General features: G+C 45.4%; 1 protein-coding gene across 2 annotated transcripts in view; it reads left to right on the top strand.

The window, feature by feature from the left end:
- Positions 1–24,477, top strand: part of BLNK (B cell linker) — a 1,905,158-nt gene that overhangs the window by 486,669 nt on the left and 1,394,012 nt on the right. For both annotated transcript variants that reach the window (XM_069611389.1, XM_069611390.1), the window contains exon 3: positions 1,475–1,521. In XM_069611389.1, coding sequence (XP_069467490.1) covers positions 1,475–1,521 — 47 coding nt within the window. The remainder of the gene's footprint in view (positions 1–1,474; positions 1,522–24,477) is intronic.

Below are 24,477 nucleotides of genomic sequence, written 5' to 3'. Positions count from 1 at the left end.
TACGCACTGCCCACTTAATTCACCCACGCCTTGTTTTGCCTAGCGGAGACATGTGTCTGCCTTTCACGTGATAGGAAGTGCTCTGTGACATTGGAAGCACGCAAAACATTGGAACGATACTAGCGAGATCAAGAAACACATGAAACAATGGGTTTGTTTTCCAAGCTGCACTTGGTAAAATACAATTATTCATGGAAAAAAGGATTGAAAGTTTCTTCCTAGGTTGTAGTTAAGATACAGTCAGCCAAAAACGCAATAGTAAACTTTCTGAGAAAATGCTACCTGTGTGACTCACAACTTACTGTACGATTACCTGAATCAATGCGCATGTATTTATTTATCTCTTTGAAACTTGTATACAGCCATTTGAGGCTGCACATGGTATATGACGGAAATAGCTGCACCTCTGAGATTAGGGCCTCATTCTAAGTTTGCCGGTCCGGAAACAACAGTGCCGGTAAGCTCACCAGCACTGTTGTTTCCGGGTTTGCCTGCCGGAGCCGCTGTGCCCAACAGGTCAGACCCTGCCAGGCACAGCGATCACGAGAGGCAAAGCCGTCACAAAAGCACGGGCACTGTGAACAACGGTGCCGGTGCTTCCGGGTCCCCATTCCTATAGAGTCCTATATGCCTCTATGGGAATGTCGATTAATGAAATTGGCGGCACCTGACTTCCCTGGAGCCGAACTTGGAATAGCCCGGTGTCACCGGGAAGTCACGCACCAGGAATTGTTTTACAGGTCCAGCGGCAACCCGCCGGTAGCACTGGCACGGTTCCCGCAGGACCCGTAATGAGGCCCTATATCTCACAATATGGTGACTACGCCTAACAAATGGTGCCTCTTTTGTGGAAAGTGTTCAGTAATTTTCCCTGCTGTGTAAGTGAGCACGCATGAAAAACCAATAAACAAAATGGTTATTGTTTTTTGAAACTGCTAAATCTCATACCTTGAAGATGTGTAGTTCAGCATTAACTTTGGATCTTTCGTCTCAGGAAAGCCTTGGGCCTCATTACGAGGTTGCGGTAGAACCCGCCGGTAGGCGGCAAGCTACTGCTGACCCCGTAATACTGTTTCCACCGCCCGATATCCCGGTGCCACCGGGGATATGATGAGCGGCAGCGGATCAGTTAATCCCCATTCCCGTGGAGTTCCATAGGACTCCACGGGAATGAGGTCACTGAAGCATCGGCACCATTGCTAACACTGCCCGTGCTTCTGTGAAAACACAGCGGGTAGGGTCCTGAACTCCTGGCAAGTGAGGCTTGCCTAGAGTACCGTGTCCCTGCCGGCAGACTCGTATTGTGACGGTCCAGAAAGGGTACGTCGTTACCGGCACCCTTATTTCTGCACCGCCAAACTTGTATTGATACCCAGTCTTTCATTGATATTTGATTGCATGCAATATGTTACTTCTCTTATAAACACATCTGTTCCCACATTTTAAAGTAAATCTTTTTTATTTTGTTTTGCAGAACATTTCAGAGATTGAACTGAGCAAATTTAATATTTTGCAACAGCCGTAAGTCATTGTTTTCTCCGTCTTCTAGCACTATGCTAGACAGTGTGATGTATTGCAAACAGTTTACTTGAAGGCCAGATGTTTGAAATATATACCTTTGCCAGGACAAGCTCCATTGTCAGGGTCAAAATATAGCCAGCTTAAAAGAGATTTTGTAAACTTGTAAATGGATTAATTTATAGAAAATAGGAATGTAACTCTTGTGTGTGGGTGTTGAGCTTGAGGGCCCAATGCTAAAATCGTTTCCAAAATTAACAAAATGTTGCAACTCGCAAAACAGATTTCATGCTCTGCCAAAACAATATGTGCATTTCTTACACTTCAGCAAAGGCAAGTCAGACCTTACTTAAATTCAATATTAGTAGTGCTAGTTCTTCAAATATGATTTATTTCAGACTCTTAAGAAAGTATCTTTACTGGATGTGTATGTATGTCGGCAGAGAAATGCCTGAATAACTCGAAAACGAGTATCCAATGCTGTATCTCACTCTGAATAACGTACCTTCATTCTCTGAATGGTCACCTTGTCAATAATGTTTCTGTGGGTCCCTTAATGTGTGCACTCGCTGCATAAATCAATCGTGAGGTATTCTATTTTCCACTGATATGGAGTTAGAAATGAGAGAATAAAATGCATCAATATGCTTTATATCAATGTGAATGAAACGCATTGGACCAATGTAGAGTGAGTGGCTACAAAGTGAGGAAATACATAGGCATGAGTGTAAAGATGCAGAGCATTAGGTCAGCGTTACCTCTTATTTCCTCAAATTATTTTTTTCGAGTATGGCACTTGTTCAGCTCTCCTTCCCCTCCCTCTCTACTAGTCATAAGATGTTGACAAACTTTTTCCTGTTAAGGGATTTCCTGCACTACCTCAGTCCCTCTGCTTTGAACCATTCCGGCTTCACCTTCCCCACCATATCTACCATGCCTACCATGCCATGAACGCAAGTCAGTTACTGTTCTATTCACCCCCCAAAATGAAGATGAGACTAGTCATGTGCTTGCACCTGATACCCATTGCTGGTTACAATATTTGCCCTTTTAAATGTGATCAAATGCAACACCATCAGCCATGCCCAACCCCAAAAACCAAGTATGCTGTCTTGAAATGTTCCAAAACATTTGTATTCCAGATAGTCTGAAGTCTGCTCCAGTCCAGTTACCTTTCGCGCCATGGATGCACCAATGAATGCAGATTAAAGCCATCAGCTTAATTTATAGAGCTGCCCACAACTGAGCACCCACAACCAACAAACTTGATTCGAGATGCAAACCTTGTCAAGCAACACCTCTTTCAGCCAATGTGCTCGACTCCTTTCTCTTGTTGAGTGCCATCCTATAAGAGATACTTTAGCAGCAATCTGCAGTAGGCTGTGGAAGACCATTCCTGCTCGCCTCAACTCCAGAAAAGACTCCCTATTGTCAGATTCATGCCATGCTGGTGTCCTTTACCTGGCTCCTCTTACCTTCGGCCCTCATGCAGACCCAGGTTTCCCACACCCTGCATGTATCATTCAATGGCATAAAAAATATCATATTAGAAGGACATCTCTAAAACTCTGTGAAAGTTATCATTATGAATTTAGTAGACACATCTTCAGTTCAGAAAACACAGTGATTGCTCTACTCTGCTTCCAAATGGATTGCCAAAAGAAATGTACAATTAGCATATATAAATACCAAATGTAAGAGATGATCCTCTATTAGTAGAAGTACCATGATTACAGAAAATCCTGCAGGAAGAAGGACGTAAAACAGGGCCATCAATTGTATGCATGAATATTCTTCCCTTATGTAGTGCATACTGGACTAGTTACGCTTGTCTCATTGCTTTTGGATCTCAGTGTTTTCTTTTTCCATGGGGTCCATGTCTTCCATGACAGAATCCATGACAGAATACTTCTGCAATAATGCTGAGCATCCATCAAGGATCAGTGCTATATGGGGACGACACATCATATATCAAGTATGGTTTTTAGGGTGCCTCTTCTGAACATGGGAATGTTTAAAGAACTGGAAACTATCACTAATACTACACAGGATCCTATTGTTAAAGACACCAAATGGTGTAATCAAATACAGGAGGCGATGGATGCTAAACTCACCAGAATTAATGGAGGTATTGTCGAAGCCAGAGCCATTCTCTCGCTTAGGGGCTTCAAAGACCCGGCTACCCCCGTTAAATGTTTGGAATAATGATGAACTGTTTTCATTTAAGCCCATCTCAGAGGCTGACATTACACTGATAATTCAGAACCTTAAACCATCGTACTGTAAGGGTGACGTATGCCCGGCACTTACAATAAAAGCCTGCGCTTCCTCTTTGATTCCTATTCTCTGCACGTTTGTCAATGCATCCTTCAGGGACAGTGGTGTTCGTACCTGCATAAAACATTCCTGGGTAACTCCTTTATTAAAAAAAAAGATCTCTCTCCTGACGATCCATTGAATTATCGTCCTATTTCCAACTCTCCATTTTTGCTTAAAATTCTCGATAGAGTTGCGTACACTCAATTACTAACCTATCTGAGATCTACTGACACCTTAAATAAGAGACAATCTGGTTTCCCGGAAAAACACAGCACTGAGACCGCATTGCTGGATTTAAAATCTAGGCTACTTTGCCATATGGATCAAGGTAGCCCCTGCATGCTGATGCTGCTGGACCTTTCTGCCGCCTTCGACCTGGTAGACCACTCAGTTTTGGTCTCCAGGTTGAAGGAGGTGGCTGGTTTTTTGGCCCCAGCGGCTGCATTGGTCACCTCATTTCTCAAGGAGCACCAATGGCGAGTGAGCAGTAACATCGCAGAAGCTAACCCTATGGATCTGACGCAGGGAGAACCGGAGGGAGCCTGTCTTTCACCAATTTTCTACAACATCTGTACGGTTCCCTTCCTTGACATTTTGGACAGTAATGACATAGAGTTCACCAATTACGCTGACGATACTCAGTGTATCATTCCTATTATGGGTATTTTCTCAGTTGATGAAACTAAAATCAACTGGATATATTCGCTCATCCAAAGCTGGATGTGTGCTAACGGACTGGCCCTTAATACCAACAAGACAGAACTCATGCTTGTGGGCACTGATCCTAAAATTCACAAACTGGAAGATTTATACTCCCAGCTTGTGATTGATAACTGTGTCATAAAGATTAAGAAAAAAGTTAAGACACTGGGGATTTATTTGGATTGTAATTTGAGCATGAAGGCGCAGGTCAGTAATCTGGTGTCTTCATCCTCGTATTATATCAAGCTACTTTCTCATGCACGCCCCTTCCTCTCTCAAACTAGTAGAGAGACATTGGCCCGAGCACTGATTAGCTCTAGGATAGACTACTGTAGTAGTATTCTGATCGGTCTTCCAAAATGTGAAGTGAATAGACTGCAGCTAGTGCAGAAAACGCTGTCAGGGTTGTTATGGACAAAAAGAGATCAGACCATATCTCTCTGCCAAGAAGGGAACTTCATTGGCTCCCTATTAAGGAACATATTCTCTTTCGCCTCTTGTCCATCTCCTTCAACTGTTTGAAAAACTCTGGCCCTACCTACCATAATGACAAATTTAGGCTTAAAACCAGCAAATATAGCCTTAGATCCAATGGTCTTCTTCGGCTAATTGTTCCAAAATGCAGATTATCTCAGACAAAGGTTGTAGCCTTTTATTCTGTGGCTCCCATTGCTTGGAACAACCTTCCGTTGAAACTTATAACTGAAAGTTCTAACAGAGTGTTCTGGAAAGGACTTAAAACGTATCTGTTTATTAACATCTTCCCCTGGTGTGAGATCTTCCCTTCTGGTACTACTTTATTTCCCGTGACCTTCTATTCTGGACATTCTTTCTGCCTTTGTATGTTGTTAGCGCCCTTAAGCCTTAGGGTCAGTGGATCTGCGCTATATAAATTACAAAATAAATAAATAAATGGGGCACATGAGCATTAAATGTGTTTTGAGCATCTGAGTTAAGCAATCTGTACATGAGCCCAATGTGACAGTGAGCGATGTTTCCCAGTAGGAGCCCAGAGTTGAGGTGAAGACAATCTGCTCTGTGGCCATCAGTGTGAGATTTCACAGTAGTGGAGAGAGGGCTTACAGGGGGCACGGGGACAAAGCACTGGCCATATTAGGAGAAGGTTTGATCTATTCTAGGTCTCCCAAGCCATACTATGCCAGGTAACAAGTGTTCTAATTAAGAACTTTAATTAACAGCACTAGCAAGGATGAGATTTGTTGAGCCATGCTAAAGCAACCCCAGCTTTGTGTGTGACCTGCTAGCAATGGGTGGTAAAAAACGGAATGCAAATTAGGGTCAAAACCTGTGCCTCCCGTCCCAGCCTGACTCATTGTACATCTGGATATTCTCTTCTGCAGACCGGCCCTTCTGCCCCTGTCCAGTCCCATTTTAAGTCCTGCCCAGAGACACCCATTTTACCTTATTGCCTTTCTAAGAACACGGCTAGCAAAACTCTGTCATAGTGATATTGTTCTGAGAAAGAACATTTCTGAAAGTAGCATGAGGGAAGAGTCAAAGATAAATATTGCAATCAATTCTGAGGAAAACGATACCAGTAATACTTTTAACGAAATATGGAGGAAGAACAACGCAGAATGAGGAAGTGTGTGCTCCAAAGGAGAAGGAGAGCAAAGGGTGCTTAGAGTGATTACAAAATAATTAAATGGCATATAAGATGGGTATAACAGGGGACCTCATACAAAATCACAGTCCCTCCAATCAATCAAATGAAAACAGGAACAAATCATGCAGGTAAAATGCCCGTTCCCATGACCAATAATCCAATATGCCCAAAAACAGTTATAATGCACTACTTACAACCAAGCAGATTCTCCCGACCAAAGCACTTGAACCAAATAACACATGTAGGAAATGTGCCACAAGGGAGAACCAGGAGCTGGAAATAATAATGGCATGAAAGGAGGTTCTATCAGAAGCCACAGACAGCACTCCACTAGTATACAAATCTCCAAAACATTATGAGGCACCTGATTTAATTCTAGTATCCAACAGGACTGTCCTATTAGTTTAGAACCAAGGTAGACCTGCACACCCAAGTGAAACAAATCAGCATTCAAAGCAATATGCAAGTGATGGACCAGCAATGTGGTCAATAAGAGTGAATTTAGCACAGAAAACCACACGCCACTCTGAAAGTCACCCTTAATGAACAGAGAGGGCCCAATTCAAACGGGGTACGCAATACAATCTTCCGTATGGAGAATCCGTATATCATGAAATTGACAATTGGATCAATATTATGAAGTGTTTGGATGCTCTTTACAGATAACGGATATTTTTTTAATGCACATTGTATTCATTCGTTCATTCATTTTGTCATTCGTTATAGTGCCTTTCACCATAAATATGGTCCCAATGCGCTTTTGGTTGAATGCCCTCAGAGGGACCCGAGTCAAAAAAGTTTGGGAGGTGATATTATGCGTGTGTGCATTTCAGCCATTAAGTTAAAGTTAGTCATGCGATGGTGGCCAGGACCCTGGTAGTCACTGATGTCTAAATGGAGAGTGTATGGGCGTAGCAGAAGGGGTAACAGAGACTAAAAGGGGGCGGATTGTGTTTAAGGCGATAGAGATTCGAATTTTTGTCGTTAAAAGTAGCTTGATTCTTATGACAGAAGGTGATGTGCAATAGTGTTTGTGTTATATGTCTGTGCAGGGTGTGTGGAGTGAATCCGTGCCTTTCACTAAGTTGCAAAGGTGCGGTGTCTGAGGGGAGAACTGGGTTAGCCGTACAAACATTAATGACTCATTCTTGCGTTCCATCTATGTACAAGGAGCATTGCTGTGCTTCACAGGCGTTGGTGAATGCATGATTACGTTAAGGACATCTGCACCCAACTATGACTCTCCAATTACTGAGTCACTTTGCACCGCAGAAAGACACTTTGCACTGTTCCATGAATCAGGATGTTGGTTGGCAGTGCAAAGTCACTTTTCACCAGTGAAAAGTCACTTTGAACCGTGCAAAACATTGGAATAAAGGCAAGTTTTCGTGGAGAATGAAGCAGAGAAAGTGAAGCTCCTGTGTTTAAATTATAATATATTTATAATAGATGATATTATATGTATATGATATATTTGTAACAATACCAATTCATGCTGCATAAACTCTCCTAAGCCGAGGTCCCCGCTCCACAGGTGAAAGAAGTCGCAGTTTGGGCAGTCTGCACAGAAAATGATATTCAGGGGGAGCTGGCTGAAATGCTTTTAATGATCCAGAGTGATTGTCTGCAATCAGGGGATCTGGTGCATTTTTGGTGCAAAAGCGTTTTTACTCAAAGTACTGTTACACCCACCTAGTAGACACACGGATGCCACCCAGCCAGGTTACTCGCTGGTATGCTTCTCAGCTTTACCCTGATGTGGTCTGCGGGGAAAGCTCTGCCTTGTAGAATTAGGCGTGGTCTCCATCCTGTGTTCTTTGCAGGGGCGCGATGTCTTTCATGGGCGAGTATGGTCCAGTTACTTCACTGACGCCGGCCCGTTTGATATTGTTCAGGTAGGTCTTATTGCTGTTCTTTAGTTTTGTTGCTATCCTGCATGCCTTTCTTTGTTTAAATGTCTCCTTTTTCTCCCTTGGGTATGCAGAGCTTCAGCGCGACGAACTGGCTTGGTTGAGCCCCGCCGGTAAATTATGGCGCATTAAGAGCGCTATGATGCGGTAAGTAAGCGCTGTGCGCAGCGCTGCAAAGTCTTGCCTTTGCTAACCTGTGTTTTCCTTCCTTGTAGGTTGCGGTGTGCTTCAGCGTGAGTGGAATGTCCGGAGTGGTGCCAGCCGAGAGGCTACCAGCCAGGTAAGTCTTTTAAGCAGTTCTTAATTTGTAAATGTCTCTACTGCTTTCTTTAATGTTGCCTCTACCTCTTTCAGGTCATTCTGTCCGGGAGGCGTGCAGATTCGAGGAATCTGTTCTCAGTAGCTGCGAGTGTTTGAAGATGAAGACTGCAGGTAAGATGCTGCTGCTAATGATGTTCCTTTTGTCTCCTTGCAGGTTCTGCTTCTCCGAGGTTCGAGGGAATGGCTGGACACGGTGAGCATCAAGTTGCAAGCTGCAAAGTAATGCAAAGCATGTTGTCTTGCTCGGGTGTGGTTTAAATAGCCCCAACAAAATAGTCCAGGTAAAGTATCCCTAGGCTACCACACCCAAAACACTAGACCGCATAGCTTGGTTCTTAGGATGCCTCCATGTTGGCTGACAATACAATAAAGTAGTTCCCAAGCACATTGTTTTTCATGGTGTATGAGCCTGGCGCCATAGGCACCAGGACTGGCCCCATGAGGGCTTTTGAAGAGGATGCCAGGCTCTAGAGGCCCGAGTCCTGACTCCACCTGGCCAATGGGTTTGCCAGAGGGGGTTTTGGGTGAGGGTCGTGACAAGTACACGTTGGATGCGATTTCAGTATCCTTTTATCGTAAAAGTGTACACGTGTTTTATGCCAACGGAAAGAAGATAAAAGGAGGTAATTTATATATATATATTTTTTTTTATTTGAATTAGCTGAAATAAATCAACCTTTCAAAAATGTGTATACATAAAATGTGACAAATATACACAAGATCAAACATTTCATATTCATATTCCTCTCCATGGCCACCCGCCCATTGCTTTTGAATACATTTAAATCATTCAAGTGACATAAGCTAAACATTTCATGATATCAACAAGATACCAATCACTTCGTTAAAGCTTCTAAATTCAGATTTATCAATAAATTAATAGTGGCAATTTGAATAGGCATATGTGCAGAAGACCGAATCAATGACCAACAATGAGCGGGTTCTAACCCTCCTAATTATTTGCAATGGTGGGCAAAGTGAATCTCCCTTTTGCTTCTCAGGGCTACACATTCTGTGATCAGATGCACTAGGGTTTCCCGCACCTCACCTTCTGGGCAGAAACAACAATGGTTGTCCTGGGGCAAAAGTAGCTTTCGTTTGACCTGAACCTCCTTTGTGAGCCACAGTTCAAAACGCAAGCGCAGTATCCCAGTACGGTATTTCACAGAAGGTGCTCTCACCAAATATGGAGGAAGGGTGCGTACTTTTTTTGCCGGAAATCTACAAAAATCACCATCTTGATATTATAGGCATATTCCCTTGTCTTGATCAAGTCGACCTCGTAGATCTTGGATTTGGCTTTATCTGGATTATTAAGTAGCCCATCAATTGAGCCTTTAGCATCAGCCAAAATATGGTAGACTTTGCTCGACCATGCAGTTGCAAAGGCATGTTTTACAGAAAATATATATTTATATTGAGTGAAGGAAATTTGACAAAAATGTGCTGGCTACAGTCAGGTACAAACTTTTTTTTTTAAAACAATGTTTTATTATTTTTACAACAAGCGCACCAAACATAGTAACTTTTTAGGACATACATGATCAGTATCAAAACATCACGTTATACAGTGTCGTTTTCCGTCCTCCCCCTCCTTCCCCACAAACTCGAGCCATCTCAGCCACATCGTCTAGATGGGCATTTTCAGGAATCTCTGTGCTTATTGACTCATCTGAGTCTTCTGTATCATGATTGACCTGGTGGGGGTTTGCCATCGAGGTCACCAGCTGCCTCCAGGCTATCAGGGGGCCCACTTCCTCCTATCCCCCCTTGGTGACAGCTTCAAACCATACCGCGGTTTCTGCTTCCGCCCATTTCAAGAGGTCCGCCCACCATATCTCCACTCTGGATCTGTGGGCCGCTTTCCAACACATTGCGATTCTGCGTATGGCCAAAATATAGGCCAAGTCCTTCATCTTACTGATATGCTTTGAATGACGTGGCCTGGGGAAGTTCCCAAGCATGCAATCCCAAGCAGACCCTACGTCCAGTACCACTCCCCCACCAGCCATTTTCGTCTTTATTTCCTCCCAGAATCTATGCACCTCAGGGCAAGCCCAGAACATGTGCAATAGTCCAGCCTCCTCCTCCCAGCACCTGGGGCATTTTTGTACAGCCGAGCCTCCAAACCTAGCTATTCTACTGGGAGTCAGATAAGGTCTATGGGTGACATACAACTGAATCTGCTGGAGTCTCGCATTCCGGGACACCTTTTTATGGTACCTCTGGGCTCTATCCCACTGTCCCTCTGTCATGGGTTCCCCCACCTCTTCCTCCCAGTCATGCCTCAATTGGAACAGCTCCTTCCCCTCGTTCACCCTCAGGAGCTCATATATCCTAGATATTTCGTGCCCACCCTCCGAGACATTATACATCGTTTCTAGGGAGGCATCAGGTTCTTCCTCTAGCATAGTCTCAGGCCACCTCTCTCTCACCCGTATAATGAGCCAGGTATAAGTAATGAATTGGCCTCTATGCACCCCTGTCTCCTCCTGCAGCCTCTGGAATCCCAACGCCTCCCCCTCCTGCCATATGTCTCCAAGGGTGGCCAGTCCCACTGGTTCCCAGTATCTACGGATTGCTTCAAACAATTGGAAGTCGTCCCCACATAGCACCGCCAGCAGGACCTGCTGAGAAAGCAGATCTGGGTCACCCACCGTTCTCCGTGTCCTGCGCCAGTCTTCCCAGCCCAGCTTCAATAGTCTCCCCATCCTCGCTATTTTAGTTTTATGCAGCCACACTGTCTCCCTCAAAAAGTAAAGAGCTAATTCACCTTGCAAAAGCCTAGCTTCTTCCGAGTCTTCCGCAGACAACCACCTAGACACATACAACAGCTGTCCCGCTAGGTAATACAGCTTGAAATTCGGTAGGTTTATGCCCCCTTTATCACATGTGTTCTGTAGTTTCCACAGGGCCACCCTATTCTTGGAGTTGCCCCATATGAAGCCCCTACACATGCTATGAAGTTTCACAAAAAAGCGTCGAGGGATCAAGTACGGGACATTCACAAAAAAGTGCAAGAGTCTGGGCAGGACCACCATTTTGAGTAGAGCTGCTCTCCCCATCATGGCTAGGGGTAATCTAGACCAGAACACCATGCTATTCTTAACTCCCTCCATCGCTTTCTCTGTGTTATGTTTGTGTTCTGTCTCTATTTTGTGGTAAACATTTACTCCCAGATATCTAAATGTCACGGTCTGCCAGGGTATCTGCAAGACGGGCAGCCTCTCCAGTGGGGCACTCTTGTACCTTCCCAGGGGGAACAAACTAAACTTCCCGGGGTTCACCGATATGCCCGAGAGGGTGGCGTAACGATTCATCACCTCCAACACATGTTGCAGGTTCTCCTCTGGGTAGCGCAAGTAGAGGAGCACATCATCTGCATACAATGATATCAGGTGTGTGCCTCCTGTCGTGCAGATCCCCACCTCCCCATATTGTTGCCGCAGGCATATTGCCAGCGGCTCTAATGCCAAGATGTATAACATGGGTGACCAGGGGCATCCCTGTCTTGTCCCCCTGCTAAGTTGCCATTTATCTGATATTGTGGTTCCGGTTTTAACTCTCGCCATCGGGATACTATATAGCATCTGGACCCATCTAATATATCCTGGTCCCATCCCGTATCCTTTCAGAGTTGCTTTCAACCACGGCCACTGCACTGAATCAAAATCTTTGACCGCGTCCAGCGACACGGTAGCCAGCTCGCCCTAGCCTCCCTCAGTTTGATCAATGATATGGTGTAGCCGCCTGTGGTTGTCTGTGATATTTCTACCGGGGACATAACCCGTTTGGTCTGGGTGTATCAGCTTGCCAATTACCCTCTTTAACCTATTGGCCAGCATGGCCGTGAGAATCTTGCTATCCTGAATGAGCATAGACAAGGGCCTATAGGATCCGCATTCCGCATCTGGTTTGCCTGGTTTTAGGAGCGGGATGATCACCGCCTCACGGAGGGATGCCGGCAGTTCCCCCGGCTCATAGGCCTCATTAAACATGGCCAGCAGCGGCTGGAGTAGCTCCTGCTTATACGTTTTATAAAACTCGCTGGGTAACCCATCCGACCCAGGCGCTTTACATGTAGGCAGGTGTTGGATCACCGCCTCCAGTTCGTCCACGGTGATGGGGGTGTCTAGGTCTGCTCGTTGTAGATCATCTAAGGTGGGCAGTCCTATATCCTCTATCGTATCCAAAATTTCTTGGCTCATATCCTCTCCTGTGTCCTTGTATAATCGTCTGTAATACTTGAGGAACTCATCATTTACCCTCTCCTGGGTATTAAGGATTTGACCTTCCGGGTCCCTGACCTCTCTGATCACCGAGCGGGGGGTCTCATTCTTGTATAACCAGGCCAATAACCTATCCCCCCCTGCATGCAGCCTCTCTGTGTATTTCTTATAGTTTATTTTACATAATCTGTCCCAAAGTTCACTACAAGCTAGCTGTAAGTCCTTTGTTTTAACGCTGTTCGCACAGGTGTTCCCCTCATTTTGTATCAAGCCCTCTAGCTCTCTCTCCGTCTCTTGCAGTCCCCACTCGATACCCCCTTGGACCCTTTTGGATTTAGATATAGCTACTCCCCGCACCACTACCTTAAATGCCTCCCAAACTGTCCCTACAGAATGCACACTGCCCGTGTTAATTTCAAAGTATTCCTCAATGGCCTCCCTCAAATCCTCTCGAAAGCCCGCATCCTGTAGAGCCTCAGTTCTGAGCCTCCACGTCGGGATCCGCGCTCTGGGGGGTTGATGTCGCCACTCTATGACCAAAGGCGAATGGTCAGAGAGTACCCGGGCCTTGTATTCCGCCCCCACCCTTTCTCCCACTATCCCGGCAGATGCAAACACATAATCCAGCCTTGTGTGCAGGTCAAGTGGCGCTGCATAATGCTAGTATTGCCTATCCATTGGGTGTAGCCTTCTCCACACATCCTCCAGGCCGAGGTCCATCAACAGTGTTCTGAGCGCTTTAGCTGCTGGCGCCGGCTTTCCTGATTTGTCATCTGACCTATCTAACCTGGGGTTCAGAGTGCAATTAAAGTATCCTCCCCACACCATCGCGCCACCCACCAGGGGGCTAATTTTACTATATAAAGACCTAATATATGCCGTTGTATCATGGTTAGGGGCATACAAATTTATGATATTCACTTCTCTGTTCTCCAAGAGTCCTGCCATCACCACCATTCTGTCCTCTGGGTCTATTGTTGAGCTAAGCAGCTGAAATGGCACATGCAGTGCCACCCATGTAATCACCCCTCTTGCATATGCCGAGTATGTTGCCCCTATGACATTACCCCTCCATTTTCTCCTAATCACCTCCAACTTCTCCTTGGTGAGGTGGGTTTCCTGTAGCACAGCTATGTCAATCCGCATCCTCTTTAGGTACATCATCACCTTGTTACGTTTGAGATAGCTATTAAGGCCCCGCACATTCCAGGTCACAATTCTGAGATTACCCGATGCCATTGATTTGTTCGACATTTCCATGTCATACACAGACTAAAACTAAAACTCCCCAAAACTATGTACACCACAAACTTCCCCTCCCCCCCACCCACCTCCTCTCCCACACCCAACAACACCCTCCCCAACCATTGCCCAGCTCCATCCCTGGATCTCAGGCACCCCCACATCTAGCCCTGCCTAGCAAGTCTATACTCAGGGCTCAGCAGGGTAAAGTCGCCCTAATGGCAACTTAACTACCTTTTCTCAGGGGTAGGTTGCTTCCGTCCCACTGCTCCTATTACCCATACTATCTCGCATGATGTTAATGCTATCAGCTCCAGTATGCAGGTGATACTCTATATTCAAGTCCAGCAAAGCACAATGTCCAAAGGCTGCAAAAACAACACTCAAATCTCCCATGTTCCCGAAACAAGTCCACCTTCCCACTTATCCCCTTAATGTCCATGACACCGACTCCTCACTTGTCACGCTCAAGACGATCTCGATCAGCCTCCTGTTCCGGGCAGCCCTGCAGGTCCAGCCACGCCGTTGCCTCCTCTGGAGTGTCGAAAAAAAGCACCTTGCTCTTATGCAGCACCTTTAGCCTTGCCGGGTACAGAAGCATATATTTGATGCCCGCTGCACATAGCCTCCTCTTGACGGCCACGTAACTAGACCTTTGCCTCTGTACCAGCATTGTATTATCCGGGTATGCCGTGATATTGGTGGATGCTCTCTCAATTGTCCCGCCCTTGCGGAAATACTCCAGGATCTTCTCCCTGTCTTTGTAATTCAGGATCCTTGCGATTATTGGCCTCGGCGGAGCTCCAGGTCACGGCCTCCTCAAGGCCCGATGTGCACGCTCAACAGTGAACCCCTGTGAGAGTTTATCTGCTCCTATCTCCTGGAGGATCATGTTCTCTACATAGTCCGTGGGGTCATGGCCTTCCTCCCCCTCGGGCAGGCCGACCACACGTATGTTGTTCCTCCTCGCTCTTCCCTCCGCCTCCTCCACTCGATTTTCAAGGTTGGTGACCTGCTGTTTTAGCACGTGGACCTCCTTTGCATTGCTCGTGCTGACCTCCGTGTTAACTTTCACTGCGCTTTCCAGGCCACTTGTTCTCTCCGTCAACGCTCGAACATCTTGACGCAGCAGGCTAACTTCGATTCCCACTGCATCAATTTTATTCTCCAGGGCCGCCCGTAGGTCCGCCATCGTTGTGCCCCATTTGGTGCTCAAAACCGTTATGGCCGCCAGGACCTGACGGTTATCTCCTTCTGCTGCACCATCTGCGGAGGCCACGCCCGTGCTTTGTGCCGCTGTCGCAGGGGTCCGCTGCGTTTTCGCAAAGACCTCCATAGTGGATTGTTTGGATTTGGCCCTCAGTCCCTTCACAGACATCTCACGATTACCTTTCGTATCTGGTCCCCACACTGCGATGACGTTGTGTCGTGCTGAGGTCTTCTGGGCGCTAGGGCGGTAGCGACGGTGGGTTGCGTTGCGCTATGGGGCACGGCAATGTATTAAGATGGACTGTTTTCTCCCATGTATTCCTACTGCGCCCAATTATCCATGCGCCATCAACTTGCTCCGAGGCGCCGCACAGAACACACCAGCTTCTCGCCTCCTTTGCAATGGCCTGCCAAGTCACATGTAGGTTTTGCCAGACTGGGGTGTGTCCTGGCAATAGTGTGTCACACACTCACACGTCTCTGCCACCAGATCATGCACATTTGCTCCCAATTTATCTCTTCTGGAGGTACAGCGTCGCCCCACATCTCAGGTTGCCTCCACTCCACAGCAAACGTGTTGTGGCACTTTCCCAGTGCAGGATCTCCCTGGGCCACGGTGCCCAAATGTAACATGGTAGGGGGCCCATCAGCTCCCTGCACAGCCCACAACACTACGCTCTGACCCCGTGCGTATGTGTGAAATGCTTTGTTGCACTTTGGAGTCTGATCCATCCAGGGCCACGCTCCGGTGCACTCAGAGCGTAATGCCCGCTTCAGGGATTCTAAAAGCAGCGGCTTCCCATTGCCGTGCTGAGGCAGCTGCCGCCTCTACTATCCGCCTCAGGCCCCGCGCACAGCGGGCGCTGCCCTTCTGATGTGGAGCACAAGGTCGGGCACACGCACCCAGCAAGCTTTTGCGGTGCACCGCTGTCCGCAAAGGGGCTCGCTGTTAGCAGCCGGGCGCGGCCGCAAATGTCTTTTCTTTTAATCTGTTGGCCGGTGCCTGATACAGTAACTGCATCAGGGGACCGGCAGTATCGTTTCGCTGCCGCGTCCCGCTAGATCACTTTGTTCGTCGGGGACGCCGCCATTTTGATGTTTTCGTCCGTGGGATACAATGTGTCCGTCTGGCTGTTTCCAGTCTCCTATGAGCCACATACATGGTCACGCTCTTCCCAGCACCTTCACACACGCTTATGTGTGATTAGCTTCCCGATTCAAGTAAAGTACATGCGTTTGTTGAGTGGATCAGGATGCCGGATCACCGAGCACACTGGGCTCACAGCCTATTCCATGGCTGTCCAAGCCACGCCCCCCCCAAAGTCAGGTACAAACTTATGCATGTACCTGGTGTTTTCGCAAGATAAAGGTAAGCCTGGTAATACAGCTATGCAGAAGGAGTACAAAAAGAAGAATCGCACAAGGTCGGTGCATGTTTGAAAATACTGATTAGATATTGTAAAGGCACCCTGGGATAAGGAAAAAAGGCAGTGCAAAACAAATACAGGCTGCACCCAGAGGAGGAAGCGTTTATGAAGTCACCATTGTGCAGATTCCACCATGGGAGTATTTCTACAAGCTAAAGGTTGCTCCTATTTAAAAATAATAATAATTCTTTTTTTTAAAAGTGTAAACTAATAAAAGCATAGTTTAGACCAGCGCCAGCATGTGAAAGTAAAAAGCTAAATACAATTGCAGAATAGTTTTCCAGAGAAAATTGAGTTTTTCAAATATAACAAGTAATCCGACTGGTGGCACTGTGGTAAATAACTAAGGATAATTGCATGATTGGTAAATGCAGTGTAGTTAAACAGAGAGCTGAGACTAGTGGGACTGCCAAAAAACAGAGACTGGAATGAATGAGGCACATGACAGACTGGGCTTGAAATAGGGAAAGGACTAGTGTTTGGGAGAATTGGGATGCAGTGTATTTGAATGAAGGGATTTGGTTTGCGTTAGGGTATAACCGTTTGTTGGTGTGCTTTAGCCGTTTAATATTATGGGTTGGTTAGTTGTGTCCCCCGCACTGGGAGGTATTACCCTAAACCTTTCACAGTAAAAGTTTAATTGATAGTATTGTGCCAGTGGTTTGTTTCTTGTACAATACAGTAATTTACAAAGTCAATTTGGTTGTGCTCTTGATTTATTTTCTTATTGACAGCCGATACGTGTTTCAACAATTGGTCGTTTTCAAAGCATTGATCTCAGGTGTGGTACTACCCCTTTCGAAATGTGTCGCTTGATCTCTAGGGTCCAAGATTATCTTTTAATCTTCTCCTTGATAACTTCGATTTTATATCTTCTAAAAGATACTCCAATGGTTTCTTATTCCATTCAGTACTGGTCACTAATTACTCAATGAGAGCCTGTACTAATGAAAATGTGGTCCTTGCTAGGCTTGAATTCCGTCCTTTGGGATTAATCCTGGACTTGCGCGCATACATGTATTGGTTCTATCTGGGGCAGAAGCCGGATTGCGGAAGGCTGTTGAATATGGTGAAGTTCGTGGTGTTGCTGGATTTGGAGGTCGGCAGCTCGGTGAATGATTTATAGCAGAAAAGGGACAGTGGTGATCGGTCGGTAGTTGGTCGGGATCGCTGGGTCCAGGCTGTGCTTCTTGAGGAGGGGTGAGATCCAAGATTCTTTGAGCGACACAGAGTCCGAACAGGAGGTGAAGGAGGCATTGACGAGTATGGTTATATGTGGGCACAGAAGGTTAGCGCAGTCCTTGATAAGGGGAGCGGGGCATGTGTGGTGGTTTGAGGCCCTCGGTGGAAGTAGAAGAGCGGCGAGGATTCGAGGTGGGGCGGTGGGGGGCGGGCCATGAGTGACATGTTGAATGGATGATAGTTTGAGCTGGATTTTCTGCTGCAGTGAAGAGATTTTGTATAAAATGTCTTCTGGATGTCGTAACGCCAGCTGTCATTCTTGATGACTGTGGAGGGGAGAGTTCACAGAAATGTGATTCCTCGTTCAAGATGTGTGTGCTGTAGACAGAGGCCTTGGTGGTTTGGATTGCTTTTTTGTAGGTTTTTGAAAACGCTAAGAAGAGGGCTTTATTTTCGGCTGTAGGGTGTTTACTCCAGATAGCTTCAGCAGTGCATTTCTGAGAACGCAAAGAGTGTAGGTCAGGAGTAAACCAGCAGTGTGACCAATCAGAGTGTTTGGGTAGATGCTCTTTGAGGGGGGAGACAAAGAGTTAATGGATGAGGCAAGCACTGAGTTGTACTGGTTAACGAGCAGGTAGATGTCAGAAGAATTTCAGAGGGGTAGTAGGAGGTCGGCGAGAAGTGGCTGGAGGCGATAGCTGGTGAGGTTGGAGCTAAACTGGAAATTGTGGGAACAATTTGTTAGAAAATGAAAAAAACATTCAGAAAACATAAAGGGCCTCATCACGAGTTGGGCTGTAGCCCTTAAATGGGGCGATAACAGTATTACCACTGCATTTAAGGGCTAGCCCTATCATGAGTTGGGCGCTAAATGGGCTGGTTTATCTCCAGCTTTTAATTCCATTTAGGGCCACATCATGAGTTGGGTTTTAGCCCTTAAATGCAGCGATAACGGTATTACCGCCGCATTTAAGGGCTGCCCCTATCATGAATTGAGCCCTAAATGGGCTGTTTTACCTCGAGCTTTTTTCTGGATGTGAAAATCCCATTTAGCACCCTGTTTTCGCTGGTATTAGCACCACAAATGCCCCATTGGATCCAACGGACCCACTGGGGAATGGGGATTTACCATTAGCGTCCAACCAGTGATCTGGCAGTAATACTCCCGGACCGGTGGGTGCTAACGCTATTACAGTTGGGTGGTATTACAGATGGGATAACACACAACTTGTGGTGAGGCACAAAAACACTGTTTTCAGCCTACTGACATTCATTTTGAAAAAGTGCAGTTTTTGAACAGCACTAGCATGAAACCACTTGGCAATTTGGATCATATAAGAAACAATTTAGGCACAAAGCATTGACTTGATTTCCTTCACTGGTTTGGGGTAAATAATTCCAGTAGTTTTTAAAATATTTGACTGAGAAGGGCGTGCCCCCTACTCCTTAAAACCTTTATAGCGGCCTTGGTGCTTTTAACAGGAGAGAGGCTGAGAGGGGCTTATAACTTTTGACTTGCTAAATGGTTTTGGATGACATTTTCCAAATGAACAGCTTGTCAAGAGCTCCACTAAAACGTAAATTCTAGGAACAATTTGTTAGAAAATGAAAAAGTTATTAAGAAAGCATTAAAACACTGTTATCAGCCTACACACATTCACTTTCCCATAGAGAAAAATGCTGTTTTTTAACAGCCGTAGAGTGAGAACAGCAGATTTGGACCAAATAATAAACAATTTGGGCACACTGTGTTGCCTTAATTTCCTTGACTGATTTAGGATAAATCCATCCCCATACCAGTTACATGGCCAGACCATTTTCTCCTTACATTTCTTATTTTGTCACCTTCTTTGTCTAATCTTATATTGCATGTACTCATTAGTCAGCGTCATTAGACTAAGGTTACTTCTGATCAAGTAGCAGAGTTCCTTAAATACTAATAGATGCTAAAGTTTAATGCTTACAAAGAAGGTCCGCCTGACCCCGTTACAGCTTTGATTAAAGCAATGGTGTCTAAAGCCGACATACTGTCTCCTGTCAAATTGGGCACCTGTCGTGCTAAGCCATCTACTCCTTGGTTCTCTCCAGGTCTTAGACTCCTGAAGCAAGCGTCTCAACGTGCGTAATGTAAATTGTGTCTTGCTCTGGACTATGAATCTAAAGCTAGATACAAGCATACTCTTCTAGGCTATCAGAATGCTATCCAATAAGCTAAGTCACAGTAGTATGCCGATCGCATAATTTCAGACACCTATTCTTCTTGTGAGTTATTTAAAGCGGTCAAGAACTCTCTGCACCCCTTGATTCACTCTTCTCGTTCCCAGGAAGTCTGTGATCATATTAGTTCCTTTTTTGTGGACAAGTGTTACAGGATTAGTGGTTTTATTGTACCAACTGGGTCTAGCATTCCTGTTTCGTCTCCTTTTTTAGGAGTTGACACTACTAGTGAACCCTTGGCTTTACATTGTGATCCTGTTACTGATGAGATTGTTTACAATGCCGTTTGTAAACTTAAATCGGCATCTCCCTCTCACCCCATTCTATTGATTTAATCTCTCCCTTTAGACTGCATTGCCTTGTTTACAGCAGCTCTCCATTTCTCTGTTTCGAATGGTGTTATTACTGCCTCTTTAAAGCATGCTATGGTCTCTCCTCTTTTGAAAAAACCTCAACTTAATCCAGCAGTGCCTGACAGTTATCATCCTATTTCGCGGCTTCCTATTCTCATGAAGCTTGTGGAGGATATAGTTACCCCTCAGTTATCTATGTTTCATGAGAATGAAGGCCATTTACAGCAATTTCAAGAAGGATTTAGGCCACTAATGGGCACAGAGTCGGTTATGAGTTCCATTCTCAACGATCTAACACTACTTCAGGATCGGGGTGAGGTCAGAGTTTTGGTTCTCATGGACCTCTCTGCAGCATTTGATACCATTGAGTATGAAATTCTTTTCCAACATTTGGAGGGGAGTGGGATGTCTGGTGTCCCTATATCCTGGTGCGCTTCTTTTTTGTCAGATTGTAAACAGACTTTTCCTTTATTTCCTTTCTGTTGGGCATCATCTCTTATATCCTTTGGGGTGCCTCAGGGGTCTTCTTCATCACCTCTTCTTTTTAATCTTTATTTGTATCCACTTGCTGACCTTATTTCCTCCCATGGTATTAATTTTTATATGTATGCCAACAATACTCCGCTGGTTTTTCACCTCAGTGCCCTGCCTCAGACCCTCCATCCAAACTCAAGGAGTGTTTAACTGAGGTGGGTTCTGGATGTCTGGAAACTGTCTGAGGCTTAATGTGGAGAAAAGTTGGATTTTGGTGTTTGGCTCTGCAAATCCCTGCCCTATTCAGATTTTTGGAGCCTAGGGATAAAGCTTATTCCTACAGCTTTGCGTGAGGCTCAGACAGCTTCCGTTTGTGAAGCTGGATTTCTCAGGTTGAAACTTGTGAGGAAAATTCTCAAATGTTTGCTGTTTCGTTTCTCAGTAGTTACTGATTCTATTATGGTCTCTCTGGACTATTGTATTGGCATTTACCTTGGGCAGCCTGAACTTTTAATCCAGAGGTTGCAGAATCTACACATTTCTGCAGCACGTTTAGCTCTTAATGCTTGTAGGCTTTCCCATTCAAATACGCTGCTGACTGAGCTTCATTGGCTCCCGTTGAGAAGCCATATCAGGTACAAGGTTCTATGTATTGCACACCATGGTGTTCATTCTTTAGTCCCTGTCTTTCTTCGAGCAAGGCGTACTTGTTATGTCCGCTCACGATGGCTGCGATCAGCTTCCCAAAATGTATCGGAAATGTCATGGATTTGCAAATCAAGGAGCGGAGGATGTTCTTGCTCTGTTATTGTGTAATTCTCTTCCTCAACATTTGCAAGGGATCTCTGTTCATCTGCTCTTCCGAAAAACTCTTAAAACTTTCTTGTGTTGATTATTTACATTGAAGTGCCTCACAAGTTACTGTTAGCACCCAGATGCCTTTGGACCTTGGTTTGCACTTAAGAAATATAGTTACATACATGTATACAGCCAGTAGTTTTTGAAATATTCAACAGAGAACGGGGTACCCCCTGCGCCTTCAAACCTTTATGTCAGTTTTGATGCATTACAGCAGAGACGCTGAGAGAGGCTAATATCTTTCAACTTGCTGAATGGATTTTGCTGACATTTTCTAAACCAAAGGTATGTCAAGGCCCCACACCCCCAAACTGGCAATTTTGGGGACAATTCATAAATAAATGAAAACGTTATTAGGAGAAAACATAAAAACCCAGTTTTCAGCCTACTCCCATTTGTTTTCCTTAGAGAAAAAGTGCTGTTTTTTAACAGCTATAGTGCAAAAACTGCAGGGCGGATTTTGACAAAACTTTGTAATAAACTCCCCCATAACCTTACAGAGTCTAATAACAGTTGCAACATCAGAAAGAGAGTCAGAATGCTTTGGCTTATGTAGTAACTCCTCGGGGAACACTGATTGTTTTGAACAACAGTGCTTAGATGGCCTGGCCATAGGCGCTATATAAAGTTAGCCAAGCTGGCGCACCAGGAGGCTGCTCTAGTGGAGCCATTGACTGGATTAGGTCTTTTCTTTCAGATAGGAAGTCACGGATAGTGTGGGGTGAGGCATGCTCTCAGCCGGAGCTTATTATGTGCTGTGTTCCGCAGGGAGCATGTCTCTCCCCTATTCTATTCAACATATTCTGTTGCAACCTATGTGACGTCTTGGATGCACCAGGTGTGCGTTTTTCTAACTATGCCGATGACACACAGCTCATCATTGAATTGAGCGGTGTCTATGAAAAATATGTGGAGAATATAGAAAAAGTGTACGAGGCCATTCAAGATTGGATGATAACGAATGGTCTCTGTCTAAATGCAGACAAGACAGAATTCTTGATTTTTGGTTCAAGACAGACACGTGCCAAACTCTCAAATGTGTATGAGGGCTTTACCATAGAAGGCCACTACATTAAAGTTGTCTCTAAAGTGAAGACCCTGGGAATGATTCTTGAGTCCCCCTTGGGTTCCGAGGCCCACGTCAGTAGTGTAATCCAGAAAGCCCAATACCATCTTAGGCTGCTTCGTTTAGTGAAGCCCTACGTATCAACAGCTAACTATATAATGCTGGTGAGAGCTGTTATTAGCCTGGGATGAACTATTGTAGTGCTCTCCTTGCGGGAGCTAGTAAGGGATATGTACAGTGGCTCCAGATACTCCAGAATGACGCAGTGCAGAGGATTAAGCATACCAGGAGTCAAGACCGAGTCTCTATACACAGAAGAGAGTTACACTGGCTTCTAGTACAGGCAAGGATTTGCTTTAAAGTAAATACCATTGCACATAAGTGCTTATATGGAAATGCACCGCAATACTTACAGGAAAGGTTGGTTCTAGAAAACATTGCAAGAGTTACTCGGTCAAAGGACTCGATGCGTCTGTCACAGCCGAGATGCAAAAGAGTTTGTGGTAATGAACGTGCCTTCTCCTCACAGGCAGGGGCGAAGTGGAATAAACTCCCTGTGGAGATGTGCCGGTAAGAAAACAATGGGGCCTGTAGGAAAAGCCTCAAGACATTGCTGTTTGTTTAGATTGTTATATGTTTGTCTATCTGATTTCCTGTGTGTGTCTCTGTTCTGATGCCTACGGGCTCCGGCGCAATATAAACAAATAAACATAAACATGAATAAATGAATGGTGTGACATGGCCAGTGACCATGGCTAATGGGTCCAAAAGAAAACTATTTGTACAACACGAACAGTGGCCACAGCAGAAGGCCATAGCTAGTTAGACCCCAAGAAACTATGCAACTTGTACGGCCGTGACCACTGGCCATGGCTGAAGGTCATGGCTAGTGCAGCCAAAAGAAAACTATGCGTACAACATGTACAGTGGCCACAGCAGAAGGCCATGGTTAGTGGGCCTTGAGGAAACTAATGTATATCAAATCCCTTGAAATTCAGAGAAAAAACATTTGTTAAGAGAGATTTAAGGTGATCAGGATTAACGCAAGAAAACCCCTGAAATTCATCACTCGCTTTTCAATCAAGTCCACCTTGGAGAAGAAAATGCGCCACACAAACCAAACAGTGAGAGGAAGTAAGGGCCAGGGAAGAAAAAAGCAATGGAGAGGAGTGGGGGGCCATTGAAAGAGCAGGGGGTACTTGGTGAGTGCCTGTGAGGATAGGTACAAGATTTTGATTTTCAAGCATTATCGTATAGCGGAGGAATCACACGGGCCTGGGTAGTTCAATGCCACTATATGTGTAGTTTGTTATCATTATCTGGGAATATCAGGGGAATCCCGTGGGAATGGGGAGCGAGTGAAATTAAAAAAGTAATTTAAGAGCTGCAGTGATCACATCCCCTTGGCAGAGGGAAATTGGTTACTGTATCGAAGGACAGGGCTAGGGGCCCCCAAAGAAACCAATTGGTTCAACATGTACAGAGTCCACGGCCACAGGCAGTGGCCACTGGCCATGGCCAAAGACCATGGCTAGTTGGCACGAATGAAACCTATTAGTGCAACATGTACAGTGTCCACGGTCGAAGGACATGGTTAGTTAGCTCAGAAGAAACCTATTGGTGTAACATGTACAATGTCCACAGTCGAAGGCCATAGCTAGTGGGCCCCAAAGAAACCTATTGGTGCAGCATGTACAGTGGCCATGGCAGAAGGCCATGGCTAGTGAGCCCGAAGAAACCTATTGGTGTGACATATACAGTGGTCACAGAAGAAAACCGAAGCCACTGGCCAAGGCTGAAGGTGTGTTACATTTAAAGAAACA

The sequence above is a fragment of the Ambystoma mexicanum genome, chromosome 8, assembly GCF_040938575.1.
Source record: "Ambystoma mexicanum isolate Mex_15411 chromosome 8, UKY_AmexF1_1, whole genome shotgun sequence".
Classification (NCBI taxonomy): Eukaryota; Metazoa; Chordata; class Amphibia; order Caudata; family Ambystomatidae; genus Ambystoma; species Ambystoma mexicanum.
This window is presented reverse-complemented; position numbering and strand designations above follow the sequence as displayed.